The sequence below is a fragment of the Gopherus flavomarginatus genome, chromosome 1, assembly GCF_025201925.1.
Source record: "Gopherus flavomarginatus isolate rGopFla2 chromosome 1, rGopFla2.mat.asm, whole genome shotgun sequence".
NCBI lineage: Eukaryota > Metazoa > Chordata > Testudines > Testudinidae > Gopherus > Gopherus flavomarginatus.
Genome location: NC_066617.1, coordinates 41,242,514 through 41,260,158, shown reverse-complemented (window position 1 = coordinate 41,260,158; position 17,645 = coordinate 41,242,514). Strand labels below are relative to the sequence as shown.

At 45.3% G+C, this 17,645-nt stretch overlaps 1 protein-coding gene across 1 annotated transcript in view; it reads right to left on the bottom strand.

Moving 5' to 3' along the window:
* MOV10L1 (Mov10 like RISC complex RNA helicase 1) overlaps nt 1-17,645 on the bottom strand; it is an 88,315-nt gene that overhangs the window by 25,849 nt on the left and 44,821 nt on the right. Inside the window, exons 19-21 of the mRNA XM_050936110.1 lie at nt 15,553-15,674; nt 14,226-14,325; nt 8,792-8,956 (exon numbers count right to left, since the gene is read on the bottom strand). Of these exons, the coding sequence (XP_050792067.1) occupies nt 8,792-8,956; nt 14,226-14,325; nt 15,553-15,674 (387 nt within the window). The remainder of the gene's footprint in view (nt 1-8,791; nt 8,957-14,225; nt 14,326-15,552; nt 15,675-17,645) is intronic.

The following is a 17,645-nucleotide window of genomic DNA, read 5'->3' as shown; positions in this document are numbered from 1 at the left end:
GGCACTGGGGATGGAGAATGGTGCTGATGCAGTGCTTTGCAGGGAAGCCACAGTGCTTGGTGCTGATTTGGATCATCTCAGCTCTGAGGCCAGTCTGAGGGCTGCCTCTATGAGTAAGGCCTTCAGACTAATGTGTCTATCTTTTTGAATGTGAGGTCTGAAGGTCTTGAAGATCTGGCACTTCTCCTTAATGTGAGTTTCCCTGAGGCACTTTAGACTGCTAGAATGCAGGTCACTCATTGGCATGGGCTTGCCACAGGAGGCACACAACTTGAAGCCCGCGGACTGGGGAATGCCCAGGCCCTGGGATGAAAGTCCGTCAATGACGGGACCACTATTCACACTATATACACTAACACTAACTAAGAACCATATACACTAACTGCAAAAACTATATATTATAAAGTCCAAGGGAAAGAAGCCTTGTAAGAGCAAGAGGGATCATTCCAAGCAACCATCATAGGCAGTAAGAATGAACTGAAAGAGTGCAGAGCTGGTGGCACCCCTTATATTGGCGCATATGCATGTGACTCCAGGGGGCACTAGAGCCAGTCCTACAGGTACTCCTAAGGGAAAAATCTCTGGCAACTGTGCACACGGCACACACACCCTTAGCATGAAATGGACACAAGCAAGCACTCGAAGAAGAGAGTGTATCTAGTAGACTGCTCTCTACTATTAAGCAATATTTCCTGAATTGCCACTGAGCAGTTCCTCTCTGTTTGATCTGACTACTAGTCACATCATGAGGTACAGACTGTTTGGATCTGGGTGCAACATAGGCCTAGGATGCTGGTACAGTAGGCCTTGAAGAATAGAAAGAGATGACATGGAGTCTGAATTGAGAAACTGTGAAGATCAGAGATTCAGCACTGTCTTGACCAAGAAAGCATTACGAGAATTATCTTGGCGTGGTCTTGTTTTACTTGGACAATAATCTGTGGGATAAGCCGAATGAGGGTAATGCATACATGAAGTTCAGTCCCCACGCTAAGAGAAAGAGTTCAGGTTTGCTAACCCAAACCTGGCCCAGTCAGAATAGAACTGATGGCACTTCTTGTCTTTTGTTGTGAATAGGTCAACTGCTGAAATACCCTAGACCTGAAAGTTGGTTCTGAGCACACTACGCTTCAGGTACCACTTGTGATTTTGGGAAAATCTCCTGCTGAGGTGATTGGCCAACTGATTCTGGGAACTTGATAAGCGTGTGGCAATAGGAGCAACACCTTCTTTGATGCAAAAGTCCCATAGATTTATCACCTCTTGACAAAGCTGATCAGATCATGCTATTGCCGTCTCTTTAGGTAGTACATTGTGGCTGTATATTTGGTCAGCTTGTAGATCAGCAAGCTCTTTACATGAGGCAGAAAAGCACAGCAAGCCCTCTGAATTGTGCAGAATTTGCGGACACGGATCCAGAATCATTTCTCCATATTAATAACTCCTAGGTTTGCAACTCTTCTAGATAAGCACCTCGCCCTATCAGGAGGGAAGCATCAGTAACAACTGAAGGGGGCAAAAAAGGATACGCCCTTGCATGTGTTCTTCTGACCCATCCACCACTCTGGAGACTATAAGGCTGCAGGAAGAACCTGTACCAGTGTTCTAAGGGATGTCTTTTCAGTAGATTGTGTTCAGTCACACTTGAAGGATGCACAGGCAAAGCAAAGCATGTTGGGTCACGCAAGTACTTGTGGCCATATGACCTAATAGCCTTAGTCATGGTTAGATTGTCATCACAGGGTCTGACTTAAGAGATAAGTACAACTAGTGAATGGTCTGAGATTTCTCTAGAAAGAGAAAAGCCATCAAATTTGCAGAATGGAGTACGGCCCCTGTGACACTAACAGACCAGGTGTCCTCTCATTCCAAGGTCCCCATGTCTCAATTGAACACTGAACATTACAGCTAGAATCAGTCTGGCTCATGTACGTGTTATAATTTTAATACGTGTTTTAACAATACTAAGTATGTGTTTGGTATTCAGAGTTTATTGAATGCTTGTGAGTAGCTATGTGCATTAATCTCACTTATAACATCTATATCCTATATTGTAAAGGTAATATTTGAGCAGTTGTACTGTGAGTGGGGAAAAATCACCAGACAGGAGAGATACATTAATTAGTGTGAAGGGCTGATCTTCAACAGAAGGTATTACACCCTTCCCCAAAGGAAAAGTCCATCAATACCAGATAGATTATTATGGGATGTTGCAACTGCAATTTCCCTACATACTGTTAATAAGAGGACAAGAAGACTTTTATTGTTCTGCTCTCCTCCCTGTTCAGATGAGTCATGCAAGCGGATTCCTCCCATCGGCTGAGTTTGCAGCTCAGACCACGTGGCGGTGGGGCGAAAAATCCCAAGAAAAGGAACTAGGTATCTCTGTGCTGGTTGGACTTAGGGGTAGCAGTGGCAGCAAGGTGTATCTAGACATAAGCAAGAGATCCCCAGTTGCTTAGCCGGAGTTAGCCCTAAAGCTCAAATAGAGTTTGCTGATTATAGAAGCCTATATTGCCTTTTGAAACTGAAGACTAATTCATGCATGCGTCTGTTTGCTTGATTTAACCTTGTAATTTCCTTTTAATATTTCATGAATCTTTATATACTTTATTATAGGATTGGTCACTAGCATTGTCTTTGGTGTTAGATCTAAGGTGCAAAAGACCTGTGGTAAGTGATTAGTGCTTTGGGACTGTGAGTAACCTGAGGTGCCACAAGTACTCCTGTTCTTTTTTCTGAATATAGTGGTGATTCTTAATGTAAGGACTGGGTGGCGAGAGAGATCAGAGTACTCAAGGAAAAACTGTGATTTCATGTTGAGGTAATTAAAATATTTGAGAAGTTTCCACTTGATATTGGTTGGTGAAATCTAAGTTAGAACTCACAGCCCATTTGGAGTTTGTGCCCTGGTTCCTAACAGTCTGCCCTGAGGTTGATACTCATGTTCTTGAACCACTGCAGGCAGTGTTACAGCCACAATTAACTCAAATTTTCCATGTCAGGACTAATGTGGGTTGTCTCCTGTTCAGCAAGAGTTCCAGACAGTTGAAGAAATGAATGATGTATGGACATGGTGGAGAACCTGATGTTCAGACCTGCCTTGTACTAACCAATCATCCAGAAGGCATGAATTCTCTCTCTCCTCAAGTAGGTCACCACCACTGCCATGCACTCAGATATATATGCAGGGCCCACAGCAGGCTAAAAGGGAAGTATTGTGTGCTGACAGTGTTGGCCCACTATTACAAGTCTTAAAAACATTCTGAGACTCGGCAGTACTGCCAAATGGATGTAAGCAGCCTGAAGATCAAAGGCAGCAAACCAGTTATTGTGGTCAAGGGAAAGAATGATTGACATTAGGGAATATGTGAAATCTTACATGCCTAAAGAACTTGCTGAGATTTCAAAAGGTCCAGTATGTGTGTCAGACCTCCCCCTTTGAACATGGAGAAAGTATTGTGAATAAAACCCTTTTCCCTGATCTTAAAAGGGGAATTTCCTCTAAGGCCCCTAGAGCAAACAGTTTGAATATCTTGAAGGAGCATGGACTTGTGAGATGGATCCCTGGAAAGGGATGGGGTTGCTGGGAAAGCAAAGTGGACAGGAATTGGATAGATTAGACTAGAGCATAGTGTTTAAGGCTCATTTGTCCATTGTTCTAGATTTCCAAGCACAAGGAAATGGGATAATCTGTCCCCAAACAGTGTGGGGGAAACGGCAGAAAGATCACTGACTACTGTATTGCTGTCTTTGAAAGAGAAATCATATGGGTTGCTCCCCAGTAACGGACTAAGATGAGTTGGCTGTGTCAAGCTGGGAGTTAAAGGGCCTCCTTCTTGAAAAATCATTTCTTGGTTGGTATAATGGCTTTTTGTAATACCGACATTGGTAATGTTGCTTTGGGTGTCAGTACTGACACCTTTTGGAGGCTGGGGCACAGACCACTAATGAATGAAGAGTAGCAGAAGAGTCTTTACATGAATGTAAAATCTCATCAGTTTTGTCCGAAAACAAAAATAGATGATCAAATTGGGAGGTTCTCTATAGTTTGCTGGATATCGAAAGCAGTGCCCGAGTTTTGTAACCACGAGGCTTGCCTCATTGTTATTGCAAAAGTTATCATTCTAGAAGCAGCTGCAGGTCATAGCAAGCACAGATGGGAATGACATCTTACTGACCACGTAATCTTCTTCAAGAAAGCCTTAAATTCCTCCTTGCATCTTCTGGTAGTTTGTCAGTAAACCCAGACATTGTATCCCAGTTTACAAAGTCATATTTAGCTAACAGAACCTGCTGATTCAATATATATATTTGGACAGAAATGGAATAAATTTCTCCCCCAAATAAATCAAGTCTCTTGGGATCTTTTTCTTTGGGAGTTCATTTAAATCTCCCCGACATGATCTTTCACTGGTGCACCCATTACTACTGGAGTTTTGGGCAGAGTGGGGAATAAAAGCACTTGAAGCCTTGTATCTTAACAAGGCATTGTTTGTACGCTTAGCTGTAGGAACCAATGAAGCTAATGTGGGCAGCAAGGTCTTTGCCAGCTCTAGAAGAGCCTCATTCATTGGATGGGCTACCCTTCCAGGGGCAGCCATCTGTAGAATATCGAAAAGCTTGTATGACTGTTCTCTCGCACAAGCTCTGCTTGTATGCCCAAAGCTGCAACCATTCTTCTCACCAACTCCTGAAAGTTGGATCAGAGAAGATGAGTCCATGAGTCATTGAATCAATGGGTAAGGAGGAAGACAGGTTAAGAAGAGCTGATAGATCCTCCTGTGGTGCAGAAGATCCCCCTCAGGGAATAGTTGTTCTTGTAGTACTGGATGCTCAGGGGAAACAGGGTCTCTGCAATGCTTCCAACCTAAATGGCTCTGGAAACTGCTTTGCTGGATGCTTGGCAACCTTCCCCTAGACTGGGCCACTGATATAGATCTGGGGTGGGGGGGAGAATCACAAAGCACCCCAAGGGGTCAAAAAAGGCCACTGAGGGTGAGCAAAAAGACACAGGCAGCCAGTAAGTACTAGGCCTTGAGGATTGATCTCTGATGAATGATTGGTCCCATTCTCAGAACTAATGCAGCCCTTCAGAGGCTGCCTAAACAATTTGCTAGACTCACTGCTCCTAGAAGGGGATGGTAAGTTACCAGAATATTCTCAGACAGACTCCGAATAGCCATCTGAGTAGTCAGTGGTCATTGGAGGTGCAAAGACTGATGGGATCACTAGGCAACCTGACTTATCTGTGGCCCATTATAAAAGAGACCAACATCGGCACGTAAGGTAGTCTATATTGCAGTGGCACCCTGAAATGGCGAAGGTATGGCATCATGAATCAATGCTGAGAAAGACCTTGTAGTTGGTGCCACAATATCAACTGTAAATCAGTACTCAACTCTGATGATCATTCTGGTATCAGGGCTGAAGAATGTACTGGTGCCGACATGCTGTTTACCAATGCCAAAAAGGGTACAAACATGCTGAGTCCCTGCCATATTCATTAGCAGTATCAGTGTCTGTACAAGCTAGCAGTCTCTGCATAGGAGCTGAGAATACAGATGGGCCTGATACAACAAAAGCAATGCCAGTGCAATAGATTCCTGCTTCACAGGAGAGCCTGGGATGGAGATGCATAACAAATCCTTTGCTGCCTCATAAACTTGCAAGGTTGTCAGTACTGAAACAACATCTACTGGTACCGGACTTAATGGCTGTCCTGCTGACGATACCAGAGCTGATGGCATAGTACAGATATCCATGGTATCAGGGAGACATGGGTTAACGGCTCAGCTCCATCATGAGTACCTAAAGATGTTCTGAGTCCTTTTTTGAATAGGGTATTTCTTCAACTTCAAGAGGCTCTGATCTGTCATGTCCCCTCTTTTGGGTAAGCCCCACAGATGAAAGCTAACCCTTCTTTCTCCGTGGACAAGATTCTCCAAGTCCAGAGATCTGTCAGAGACAACCACAGCAGAGGTCTGCACAAGGGTGGCAGGGTGTTCACTTAAGGGCTTTGGGGCTGAAGCAGTCTTTATCACATGCTCTATGAGGCTCTGAACAGGCATGTGTCTCTGGAAATATGCATTCTTTTCTTGAGCAAATGGCAGATATTGCACCCCTCCTAATGTGTCCCTTGCCAAGGCACACAAGAGAGTGTGTATAGTGATCACTATTTGGGATCACTGGGTGGGCACACAAGTGCAATCATTCAAAGAAGAACTTATAGTGAGCAGCAGCAGTTTCCACATGCACATAGTGCACAGCAGGCTACTGAGGGGTAAATTTACATCCCAGCTTGCCACAACTAAGGGTATGTCTACACTACAAATTATTTCGATTTTACATAAATCAGTTTTGTAAAACAGATTGTATAAAGTCGAGTGCACGTGGCCACACAAAGCACAATAATTTGGTGGTGTGCGTCCATGTACCGAGGCTAGCATCGATTTCTGGAGCGTTGCACTGTGGGTAGCTATCCCGTAGCTATCCCATAGTTCCCGCAGTCTCCCCCGCCCATTGGAATTCTGGGTTGAGATCCCAATGCATGATGGTGCAAAAACAGTGCTGCGGGTAATTCTGGGTGAATGTTGTCACTCAATCCTTCCTCCGTGAAAGCAATGGCAGACAATCATTTCGCGCCCTTTTTCTCTGGATTGCCCTGGCAGAGGCCATAGCATGGCAACCATGGAGCCTGTTTTGCCTTTTGTCACTGTATGTGTACTGGATGCTGCTGACAGAGGTGGCACTGCAGTGCTACACAGCAGCATTCATTTGCCTTTGCAAGGTAGCAGAGATGGTTACCATCCCTATTGCACTGTCTGCCATTGTAATTTGGTGATGACAGTTTTCAATCATTTTGTACCGTTTGCAATTGGGAAATGGCGATGACAGTTATCAAGCATTTTGTACCGTCTGCTGCTGTCATGGGTGCTCTTGGCTGGCCTTGCTGGACAAAAATGGGAATGACTCCTCGGGTCATTCCCTTCTTTATGTTTTATCTAAAAATAGAGTCAGTTCTGCCTAAAATATGGGGCAAGTCTACTAGAGAGCCAGAGAGCACAGCCGCTCGGGGTCAGAGCCCCAGAGATCCCACAGAAATGATGAGCTCCATGCCATTATAGGGGGTGTCCCTGCAACAACCCCACCCGTTGCTTCCCTCCTCCCACACCCCTCCCGGGCTACCATGGCAGTGTCCCCCCATTTGTGTGATGAAGTAATAAAGAATGCAGGAATAAGAAACATTTACTTTTTAGTGAGATAAAGTGAGGGGGAGGCAGCCTCCCGCTGCCGTGATAGTCCAGGGAGTACAGAATCTTTTCTTTAGACATGAAAGGGGGGCGGGGTGGCTGATGGAGCTCAGGCTCCAACTGCTATGATGAGGACGGTTACCCAGCATTTTGTACCATCTGCCAGGAATGACAGGGAGTCATTCCCATTTTTACCCAGGCACCCCTGGCCGACCTCATCGAGGCCAGCCAGGAGCACTCACGGGATGACGACGAGGACGGCTATCAGTCATTTTGTACTGTACTGTCTGCCACAGGGGAAGGGAGGGGAGAGGATGCTGCCGTTTAACACAGCAGCACCCCGTCTGCGAGCAGCATCCAGTAGACATACAGTGACATTGAAAAGTGGCGAGAAATGATTTTTTCCCCCTTTTCTTTGGGGAGGGGAAGGGGGGGTAAATTGACGACATATTCACTGAACTACTGGCGACAATGTTTTTGACCCTTTAGGCATTGGGAGCTCAGCCAAGAATGCAAATACTTTTCGGAGACTGCAGGAACTGTGGGATAGCTCGAGTCCTTAATCCTCCCTCCCTGAGTGTCCATTTGATTCTTTGGCTTTCCGTTACGCTTGTCACACAGCACTGTGCTGTGGACTCTGTATCACAGCCTGGAGATTTTTTCAAATGCTTTGGCATTTCGTCTTCTGTAATGGAGCTCTGATTAAACAGATTTGTCTCCCTATACAGCGATCAGATCCAGTATCTCCCGTACGGTCCATGCTGGAGCTCTTTTTGGATTTGGGACTGCACTGCCACCTGTGCTGATCAGAGCTCCACGCTGGGCAAACAGGAAATGAAATTCAAAAGTTTGCAGGGCTTTTCCTGCCTACCTGGCCAGTGCATTCGAGTTCAGATTGCTTTCCAGAGTGGTCACAATGGTGCACTGTGGGATGCCGCCCAGAGGTCAATACCATCGATTTGCGGCCACACTAACTCTTATCCGACATGGCAATACCGATTTCAGCGTTACTCCTCTCATGGGAAGGAGTACAGAAACCGGTTTGAAGAGCCCTCTATATTGATATAAAGGGCCTTGTTGTGTGGACGGGTGCAGGGTTAAATCGGTTTAACGCTGCTAAATTTGGTTTAAACGCGTAGTGTAGACCAGGCCTAAGGGTTCATTGAGAGAAGCCCTGAAAGGTGGATAATGGGAAAGGGAAGGGATTTTAAGTCAATGTTAAGCATTTTGGGTTTTTTTCTAACATTTATATTACTCACTATCTAAACACATAGTTGAGGGGAAAAGCCATCTTTGAAGGGGTAGACATGTTAAATCTTTAATAAATAAGGTACAAGAAAACTCATAATACACACTTGAAATCTTCAAGTCTTCCAACAAAACCACAGAAGACCAAACTTGATGTTGCTTTCTGATGTATAAAGAAAGGAATAAGACAGGTGAAACACTCCTGCCCCCCATCCACACATTTTTCCCCCCTTAGGACCGTTCACATTTTTTAAAAAAAATAATAGTAAGAAAACTGCAGTTTAACTTACCAACAGAGGGTTGTACGATCCATAAGCACCAAATGTATCCTCATTTCTCTGATACAGAGATCGTGACATTAGTCTTTCCAGCATGGATATATTTAATCCATAAGCCAATGCAAGTGTAGATTTTATTACTGGTCCTAATTGCATTGGATCTCCAGCAAGAACTATCTGCAGAAGCAGTAAAAACCCTCTTCTGTGTTAGAATTGACACAAAGCTAGATGAATACTTTTTTTTTTTTAAAAAACAGAGGTAAAACAAAATCAATTGCTGTTACAATACTGTAGATGCTCTCTCTCAAATATCTAACACTATTCAGTCAGTGGAGGGAAGATGCAAAGTAATGATTAACTTGATGGCTGACTTTATTGCACAAATCTACAAAGTTTTTATTCTTCTAAAGAAAAAATATGATACAGTTATTTGCACCTGAAAAAAAACGGCTACCCACCTTTTTTGTAACTGTTGTTCTTTGAGATATGTGTTGCTCATGTCCATTCCATTCTAGAAGTGCTCGTGCCTAGGTATGTGGTCATTGGAGAGTTTTGCTTTAGAGGTATCCATAGTGCCAGCTGTGGCACTCTTTTGAGTGCCATGCTCGGTATATCAGGTGCTGCCGGCCCTACGCCCTCTCTGTTCCTTCTTGCTGACAACTCCAACAGAGGGGCAGGAGGGTGGGTAATAGAATGGACATGAGCAACACATCTCTAAGAAAAGTTACGAAAAATGTGGGCAACTTTTCTTCTTCTAGTGCTTGCTTATATCGATTCCATTCTAGATGACTCACAAGCAGTATCAATGGAGATGGGTTCAGAGTTCATGGACTTGTAGTTTGCATCATCTCGAGCTTGCTGGGTAAGCACAAAATGAGACATGAATGTATGGACAGACAACCAGGTAGCAGGCCTACAGATCTCTTGGATTGCTACCTGTGCCAGGAAAGCCACTGATGACACTTGTGTCCTAGTCAAGTGTGCCATCATGATCACAGGTAGAGGCACTTTTGCCAGCTCATAGCAGTAGTGGATACTGGTTGTGATCCAGGATGAAATTCTCTGAGCAGACACTGGGCTACATTTCATTCTGTCAGCCACTGTAACGAACAACTGCGTTGACTTGTGGAACAGCCTTGTTCTATCTATGTAGAAGGCCAGTGCCCTCCAGACATCCAGGGTGTGTAGTCTGCTCTCACATGATGCATGAGGTTTTGGAAAGATGGGTATAGCCCTGAGTTATTATGTCCAGCACCCAGCAGTCTGAGGTGACCCACACCACGGCCGAATGGTAGGGACGAAGATGAAGGATAGGACAGGGTGGGTCTGGGGAATTGACTGGGGTGCTGCTCTTGAGCACACCTTCAAAATGAGTGCTTCTGGTCCACAGGATGCTTCGCTGGGCCGGACAGTGTGGGTGAGTGGCAGGAGAAAGGGCAGCAAATGATAAAACTTGTGTCTCTACCCCTTCTCCTAGCAGACCCTGACGAGGCTGCCAAGGCCTGGATGGTGGGGGGTGACCAGAACTGCTTCTATACAGACTGCAGTGTATGCATGCCCAGTGAGTGATGGGTGGCCCAAGTGTCCTTCAATCCATGCAGCCTTGCATCCGTTTGTTCAGAGAAGAGACCATTCCCATTGAATGGGCGGTCCTGGATCGAGGTCTGCATCTTGTGGGAAAAGGCAGTAGTCTGAAGCCAGAAGCTGCGCCTCATAACTGCCACATTGCGACCAGCCTAGCCACCATGTCTGCCGCGTCCCACACCATTTGGAGAGAGCACCTAACCACCGCGGTGCCTTCCTCCATCAGAAATCATCTGCAAACACTTGGAAGATGGTAAGGTGATAGGGAATAGCCAGCATGGATTTGTAAAGAAGAAATCGTGTCAAATTAATCTGATAGCATTCTTTGATAGGATAACGAGCCTTGTGGATAAGGGAGAAGCGGTGGATGTGATATACCTAGACTTTAGTAAGGCATTTGATACGGTCTCGCATGATATTCTTATCGATAAACTAGGAAAGTACAATTTAGATGGGGCTACTATAAGGTGGGTGCATAAGTGGCTGGATAACCGAATTCAGAGAGTAGTTATTAATGGCTCCCAATCCTGCTGGAAAGGTATAACAAGTAGGGTTCCGCAGGGGTCTGTTTTGGGACCGGCTCTGTTCAATATCTTCATCAACGATTTAGATGTTGGCATAGAAAGTACGCTTATTAAGTTTGCGGACGATACCAAACTGGGAGGGATTGCAACTGCTTTGGAGGACAGGGTCAAAATTCAAAATGATCTGGACAAATTGGAGAACTGGTCTGAGGTAAACAGGATGAAGTTCAATAAAGATAAATGCCAAGTGCTCCACTTAGGAAGGAACAATCAGTTTCACACATACAGAATGGGAAGAGACTGTCTAGGAAGGAGTATGGCAGAAAGAGATCTAGGGGTCATAGTAGACCACAAGCTTAATATGAGTCAACAGTGTGATACTGTTGCAAAAAAAGCAAAAGTGATTCTGGGATGCATTAACAGGTGTGTTGTAAACAAGACACGAGAAGTCATTCTTCCGCTTTACTCTGCACTGGTTAGGCCTCAACTGAGTATTGTGTCCAGTTCTGGGCATGGCATTTCAAGAAAGATGTGGAGAAATTGGAGAGGGTCCAGAGGAGAGCAACAAGAATGATTAAAGGTCTTGAGAATATGACCTATGAAGGAAGGCTGAAACAATTGGGTTTGTTTAGTTTGGAAAAGAGAAGACTGAGAGGGGACATGATAGCAGTTTTCAGGTATCTAAAAGGGTGTCATCAGGAGGAGGGAGACAACTTGTTCACCTTAGCCTCCAATGATAGAGCAAGAAGCAATGGGCTTAAACTGCAGCAAGGGAGATTTAGGTTGGACGTTAGGAAAAAGTTCCTAACTGTCGGGGTAGTTAAACACTGGAATAGATTGCCTAGGGAAGTTGTGGAATCTCCATCTCTGGAGATATTTAAGAGTAGGTTAGATAAATGTCTATTAGGGATGGTCTAGACAGTATTTGGTCCTGCCGTGAGGGCAGGGGACTGGACTCGATGACCTCTCGAGGTCCCTTCCAGTCCTAGAGTCTATGAGGTGCCCAATTCTTAGGCCAAACTCTGCAGGAGGGACTCCTTGAACTCATGGAGGGAGTACCATAAAGTAAAATTGTATCTGCCCAAGAGGACCTGATGGTTTGCCACCTGGAACTGAAAGCTTGCAGTGGAATAAGTTTTTCTCCTCAAAAGGTCCAGTCTTTAGGCCTCTATTTTTGGGAGTAGAGCTGGTGTTCCCTTGTCTGTCTTTTTTGTTGGCTGCACAGACAACCAGCAAGCACAGAAGTGGGTGGGTATGGGTATAAAGATACTCTGGCCAAGACAAAGTATTTCTTTTTGGCCCTTTTGGAGGTGGGAGGGATGGAAGATGGGGTTTGCCAGAGAGGCCTGGCAATTTTGAGGACCCCTGCTAGGGCAATATGGGCCAGGGTAGAGGCTGAGAAGACGTTGAACAAGGTGTTTGCCTGCTAAGCCATCTCTTCCACCTCTAGGCCTAAGTTCTCAGCCATCCATCAAAGCAGGGCCTGGTGTTCTTTAAAGTCGTCAGGCAGGTCCTCAAGTATCCAGCGACCACCTGGTCCAGGGATAAGTTGACGACTGTACCACTAGGGGAGGTTTAGGGGTGCGTGCAGCCTCCTCTACTCCATCCTCCAATGGGACTCTGGCACTGAGTCCAGTGTCATCGGTACTGCCAACTGTTGCTCCACGGCAGTGACAGATGACTGGTGCAAAGGGGGTATCGTCATGACTGGCATGCCCCACGCCCTCCAATAAGGCTACTGTGCTGGCCACTGGCCTTGCTGCCAAGGTGGTGCCGTCGATGTTGAGACAGCCTTGGGAGTCCAATCGAGCTAGTGGATTCTGGGCGAGGGGTTGAACAGCCCTTCTGTGTCAGAGGAGTCCCCTTCTGGTGACCATTGTGGGCCAATCGATGCCCACATGCCTGCTGACTGTCACTGGAGACCAGCTCCTGAAGTGCGAGGATCAGTGTCGGTATCGAGGGGACCGGAGTTGTGACAATGAGCGCTCCCACAGGGCTGGTGACTGAGATCTGCGCCAAGACGACGACTGGCAGGAAGACAAATGGTGCTGGCAATATGGAGACTAGCACCTCCCCTCAGGCAATCCACACTGAGATGGCGGGGACCATGACTGTGGTGCTGGAGACCGAGGGCGAACCCCAGAGGATCTGAGCTGCGACTCTGGAGATCTGTGGCACAGAGGAGAGCACTGCCTTGTCTCAGGGGATTAGTGGTGCTCCACTGCCCCCGAGGGGTCTTAGTGGCTGGCTTGCCCTCGTGGGGAGCCTTTGCCATTTCCTGTGGTGATGGTGGAGGCCTCTGCTCTCTCGGTGCAGGGGAGCTTGGGAAGATGTCAATGCTGCCACGAGTTTGGGTCCCCTACCACTCCCAGGAGCCAGTGGTGGATCCTTTAAGGGGTAAGTTCAGTGCCGGGGGTGCGCTGCGCACTGAAGGCAAGGTGCTAGGTGAGTCTTGGCAGGACGGCTCAGAAACTGGACAAAGGGCGGCCTCCATGAGGAGAGCCCCAAACAAATATCCCGCTTTTTCTGAGTCCTGTGTTGAAAATTTTTACAAATATGACATTTGTCCTTCACATGTGATTCCCCCAGGCACTTGAGGCAGCTGCTATGGGGGTCACTTACAAGGATAGGCCTGTTACAGTCCACACAGGCATTAAACCCCGGAGACTGGAGCATGCCTCGCCTGAGGCAAAGTCCCTGCTGGGACTCTAACTTCTAACAACTACTTAATACTAACTACTATAACAAACTATTTACAAGGCCCTAAAGCTCAAAGTCAGAAGAGATGAAACTGCTAACCCTTGCCATGTGCGGAAAGGCGCTCCAACTAACCACTATGGGTGGTAAGAAGGAACTGAGAGGGCATACGACCAGCGGTGTCTGAAATACCAATGCATGAGCGTGGCACTCAAGGGGGCACCAGAGTAGGCCGTATGGATACCGCTAAGGCAAAATCTCCGATGACCACGCACATGGGCACGTGCAGACCTAGAATGGAATCTCGAGCAAGCACTCAAAGAACAAATATGTTTTAGCAAGATAGTATTTATTATGAAAAGTATTCAAAACTATTACTTAAGCAGAGAAAATACTGAAAATTAGAGCATATGTTTAAAACTTAACTTCAAATTAAGTGGCAACATGTACAATAATAATAATACACTATAAACATGCTCTAATACAAGTTCCCAGAACTGCATGATCATTCCCTGGAAATAGCAACTTATCCTCTCACTAGCCATGAAGTGACCACGTTAGAAATATGAGGTTGTTACTGGAAGTGAAAAAAGCAAGCCTAAAACCCTTTTTAAAAAACATGCATACACTAAGATACATACCTGTCCATTAACTTCTGAAATCAACCCAAGTGGAATCAAGCATTCTGGTTCACTTGCCTGTCCTGCTTCATCCACAAATACATGTGTGAAATGCCCAAGCCTAGAGTTAAATAAAATTGCTTCAGACAGCTGTTTTAGGGTTAGTATATTCTGCCACCCTGTGGTCGACCTGGCCAAATAATTCTGAAAAAAAACTACAAGGATCAAGTCTGTGTGCTATATGCAGTCACATCTTCAACATGAAAGGTATTTCAACACATGAAAGCTTTAAAATATTGCCAGGGAGAAAGCAAAAACCTAGTAAACTTAGCCCTTATTTGTGACATGTCACATATTTTGAAAGCTATATATCAGAAACACTTCCTATCTTTTTCTTTAACTTGGTCAGAATAGAAGATTTAAATTGACACAGAAATCACACTTTTCCTCACCCTCTCTTTGCACCCCCGGCCATTCTAAGCTGAAGAATGCCATTAGTTTAGACCTAACATTCTCTGTGTTGTATTCCAGCACAGCAATGCTAGTAATTCTTAAGCTAACCAGGGTTGCATGTGTTGTGTTGTGTTGTGCAGGCAGCAGCAAGAACAGAGAAACACGCATGGTTTCAAGGGAGCTAAGTGCTTTAGCAACAATAACTGAAAAATGACTCAGTCAGCATTACTTGTGATGATGATGTGAAGGCCAAGACTATAACAGGGTTAATAAAAGAACTGGATAAATTCATGGAAGATAGGACCATCAATGGCTATTAGCCAGGATGGGCAGAGATGATGTCCCTAGCTTCTGTTTGTCAGAAGCTGGGAATGAGCGACAGGAAATGGATCACTTGATGATTACATGTTTTGTTGATTCCCTCTTGGGCACCTGGCATTGGCCACTGTTGGAAGACCGGATACTGGGCTAGATGCCTTTGGTCTGACCCAGTGTGGCCGTTCTCATGTTCTTGAGTTCTTACTTCCAAGTGCAGCATGCCCTACAGTGCTAACTCCTAAAATGCTTTCAATTACAGTTGGTCCTTGGCAATACACATAACTGCCAGGGAATCACAATTGTGCCAAACAGTCTCCTCACTTCGATGGGATTTTGATCTTTAAATTACATATTTTGAAAATAATGTCATTTGAGATAATTTTGTAGTTCAATTATGCTGAAAGGGCTAACTAAAATTTAATATGGCTGTAAGCTTAAGCTGGGAATGCAATGTTTTACTATTACTTGTTAACAGTTGTCCTGTTTAAACAGATTAAACTACTGTACAGAGTACCCCCCAATATTGATTTCATAGCCCCAAATGTCCAAATCTATTAATGACATGCATCCACAGTACCTTACTCCGATTTGATAAAACATTCCTGCACTGCTACATGTGGTAATTATTATCCTGAACCGTGATGCTTTCCAAATATCTTCACCATCTTTGCAGTAAAGTTTTACTGTATCACTGATTGTCTGCAAACACAAGACACTTATTTACTACAGGTATTTTTGATAAAACTGCCACACACCAAGCTCATGATGTGTAAGTTCTAGAGGCTACCTTGACGTTCAAAACCACTAAATATTTTATGCACAAAAATATATTTTAGAAGCTTTACTTTAAGTATTTCTTGGACCCAGCAGTGCACGTTGAGGTGAGTTTTTCCTGAGTTTGCCCAAATAAGGAGGAGGAGTACAAAATAAATGGCTTTATTTTTACTACAAAAAAGAAAAAACTATTTTCTTTATTCTTAGTTTTGTAAGATCAAATTTGAACATACGTACAACCAGGACACAGCACAAACAGAAACTGTCAAAAAGGTCTGTGAAGATAGTCCATATCTCCCTTTGTAAATAAATTTAGACTTCATTAGTTTGGGAAAAAATAAAGGCTTGTCTATATAATGGTGTAATGTGTTCTTTGGGGGGGGTGATTTCTAAAGTGCACTAATATGTGGTGCATTAATTGGTCTGCGTAGACCCTGCTGGTATGCACTAAAGGTTCCCTAGTGAGCACTACATTAAAGCATACTAGAGAACCTTTTATGCATACCAGTAGGGTCTATGTGGACCAATTAATGCTCAGTATGTTAGTGCTCTTCAGAAATAATACCCTCAAAGGGCACACTGCCCCTCCATGTAAGGACAAGCCCTAAGAGGAAATGTACATAAAATTATGACCGCCAAAGAAAAGTTCAATTGCTCTGTGACACAACACAAAACACAACATTAAAGGGTGAAAAAAAAACGTAAAGCCAACTTAAGACAAAATGAAAACCACACAAACAGTGCTAACAATTTTTTTTTAAATGCAGTGAATAATTGACCAGTGTAAAATTTCTGCTGCATATTATTTGACCAAATAAACTTAGTAAAATTAAAAAGAAGAATTCATATAGAAAAAACCCATCAGCAGCATCACTATTTAGGACAAAGATGACAAGGGTTGTTATTGCTTCTGTTTCAGGGCATGGCGAGGTGCAGGATTTTAGGCATCCAATATAAGTCATACCTCAAACCAGGATACCCACTACTGTAGATAGACCATTTAGACTGTTTTGGTATGGATGTTCTTGTGTTATGAACACAACCGAAGAGATTATTAAAGTAAGTCAACAGATGTGTATGTTACTGTGACACTCTCAGGAAGCAAATTAAGATTTATTGGGGCTCTGGGCCCAAAGAACATTTGGGTCCCTTACATCTGCCCCCCGCCCCCGACCCAAGGCCCTGCCCACTGACCTAGCTGGAAGCTGGGCCATGATAAGAGCTGCCCAAGGTACCAGGGCCACTGTGGGGAACCCTGGACCCTCCACCTGCCCTGGGGGGCAGGGACGTGGGCTAGGGGCTGTTCTCACCCCCCACACCCAGGGAAGTGGAGGGCCCGGGGCTCCACACAGCTTTCTGGGTGGCTCTTACCTCAGCCTAGGGCAGTGGTCCCCAAACTACGGGGCACAGTCCCCTGGGGGGGCAGAAAGGAACATATGAGGGGGGCGTGGCAGGGCCCAAATCAGCCTCCGGGGGTGGGTGAGGAGAGACCACCGTCCAGCCACACTTCTGGCCCCCAGTTCCTGCAAGGGGAGGGGGTGGCTGGGTGGATGGAGGCCTGACTTGAAAAGCTTGGGGACCCCAGCCTAGGGTGACCATACGTCCCATTTTGGCCCCAGATGTCCTAACTTTTTTGGCAAAACTAGGCATTTGTCCCATTTGTGCTTGCCAAACAGTTTTGCCAAAAAGGGGCTTGGAGAGGTGGTGGGCAACGGGGCTTGGGCCAGCCCTGTGCAGGGCAAGAGGAGAACTTGGGCTACTGGTTTGGACCAGCTCAGGAGGCAGGAGAAAGGCTTGGACCAGCTCTGTGTGGGATGGGGGACGGAGGGGTATATGCTTACCCTACCCCAGGCTCCGTCTTCCAGCCTGCCCAGGGCCTCAAGGGGAAGAGGAGCA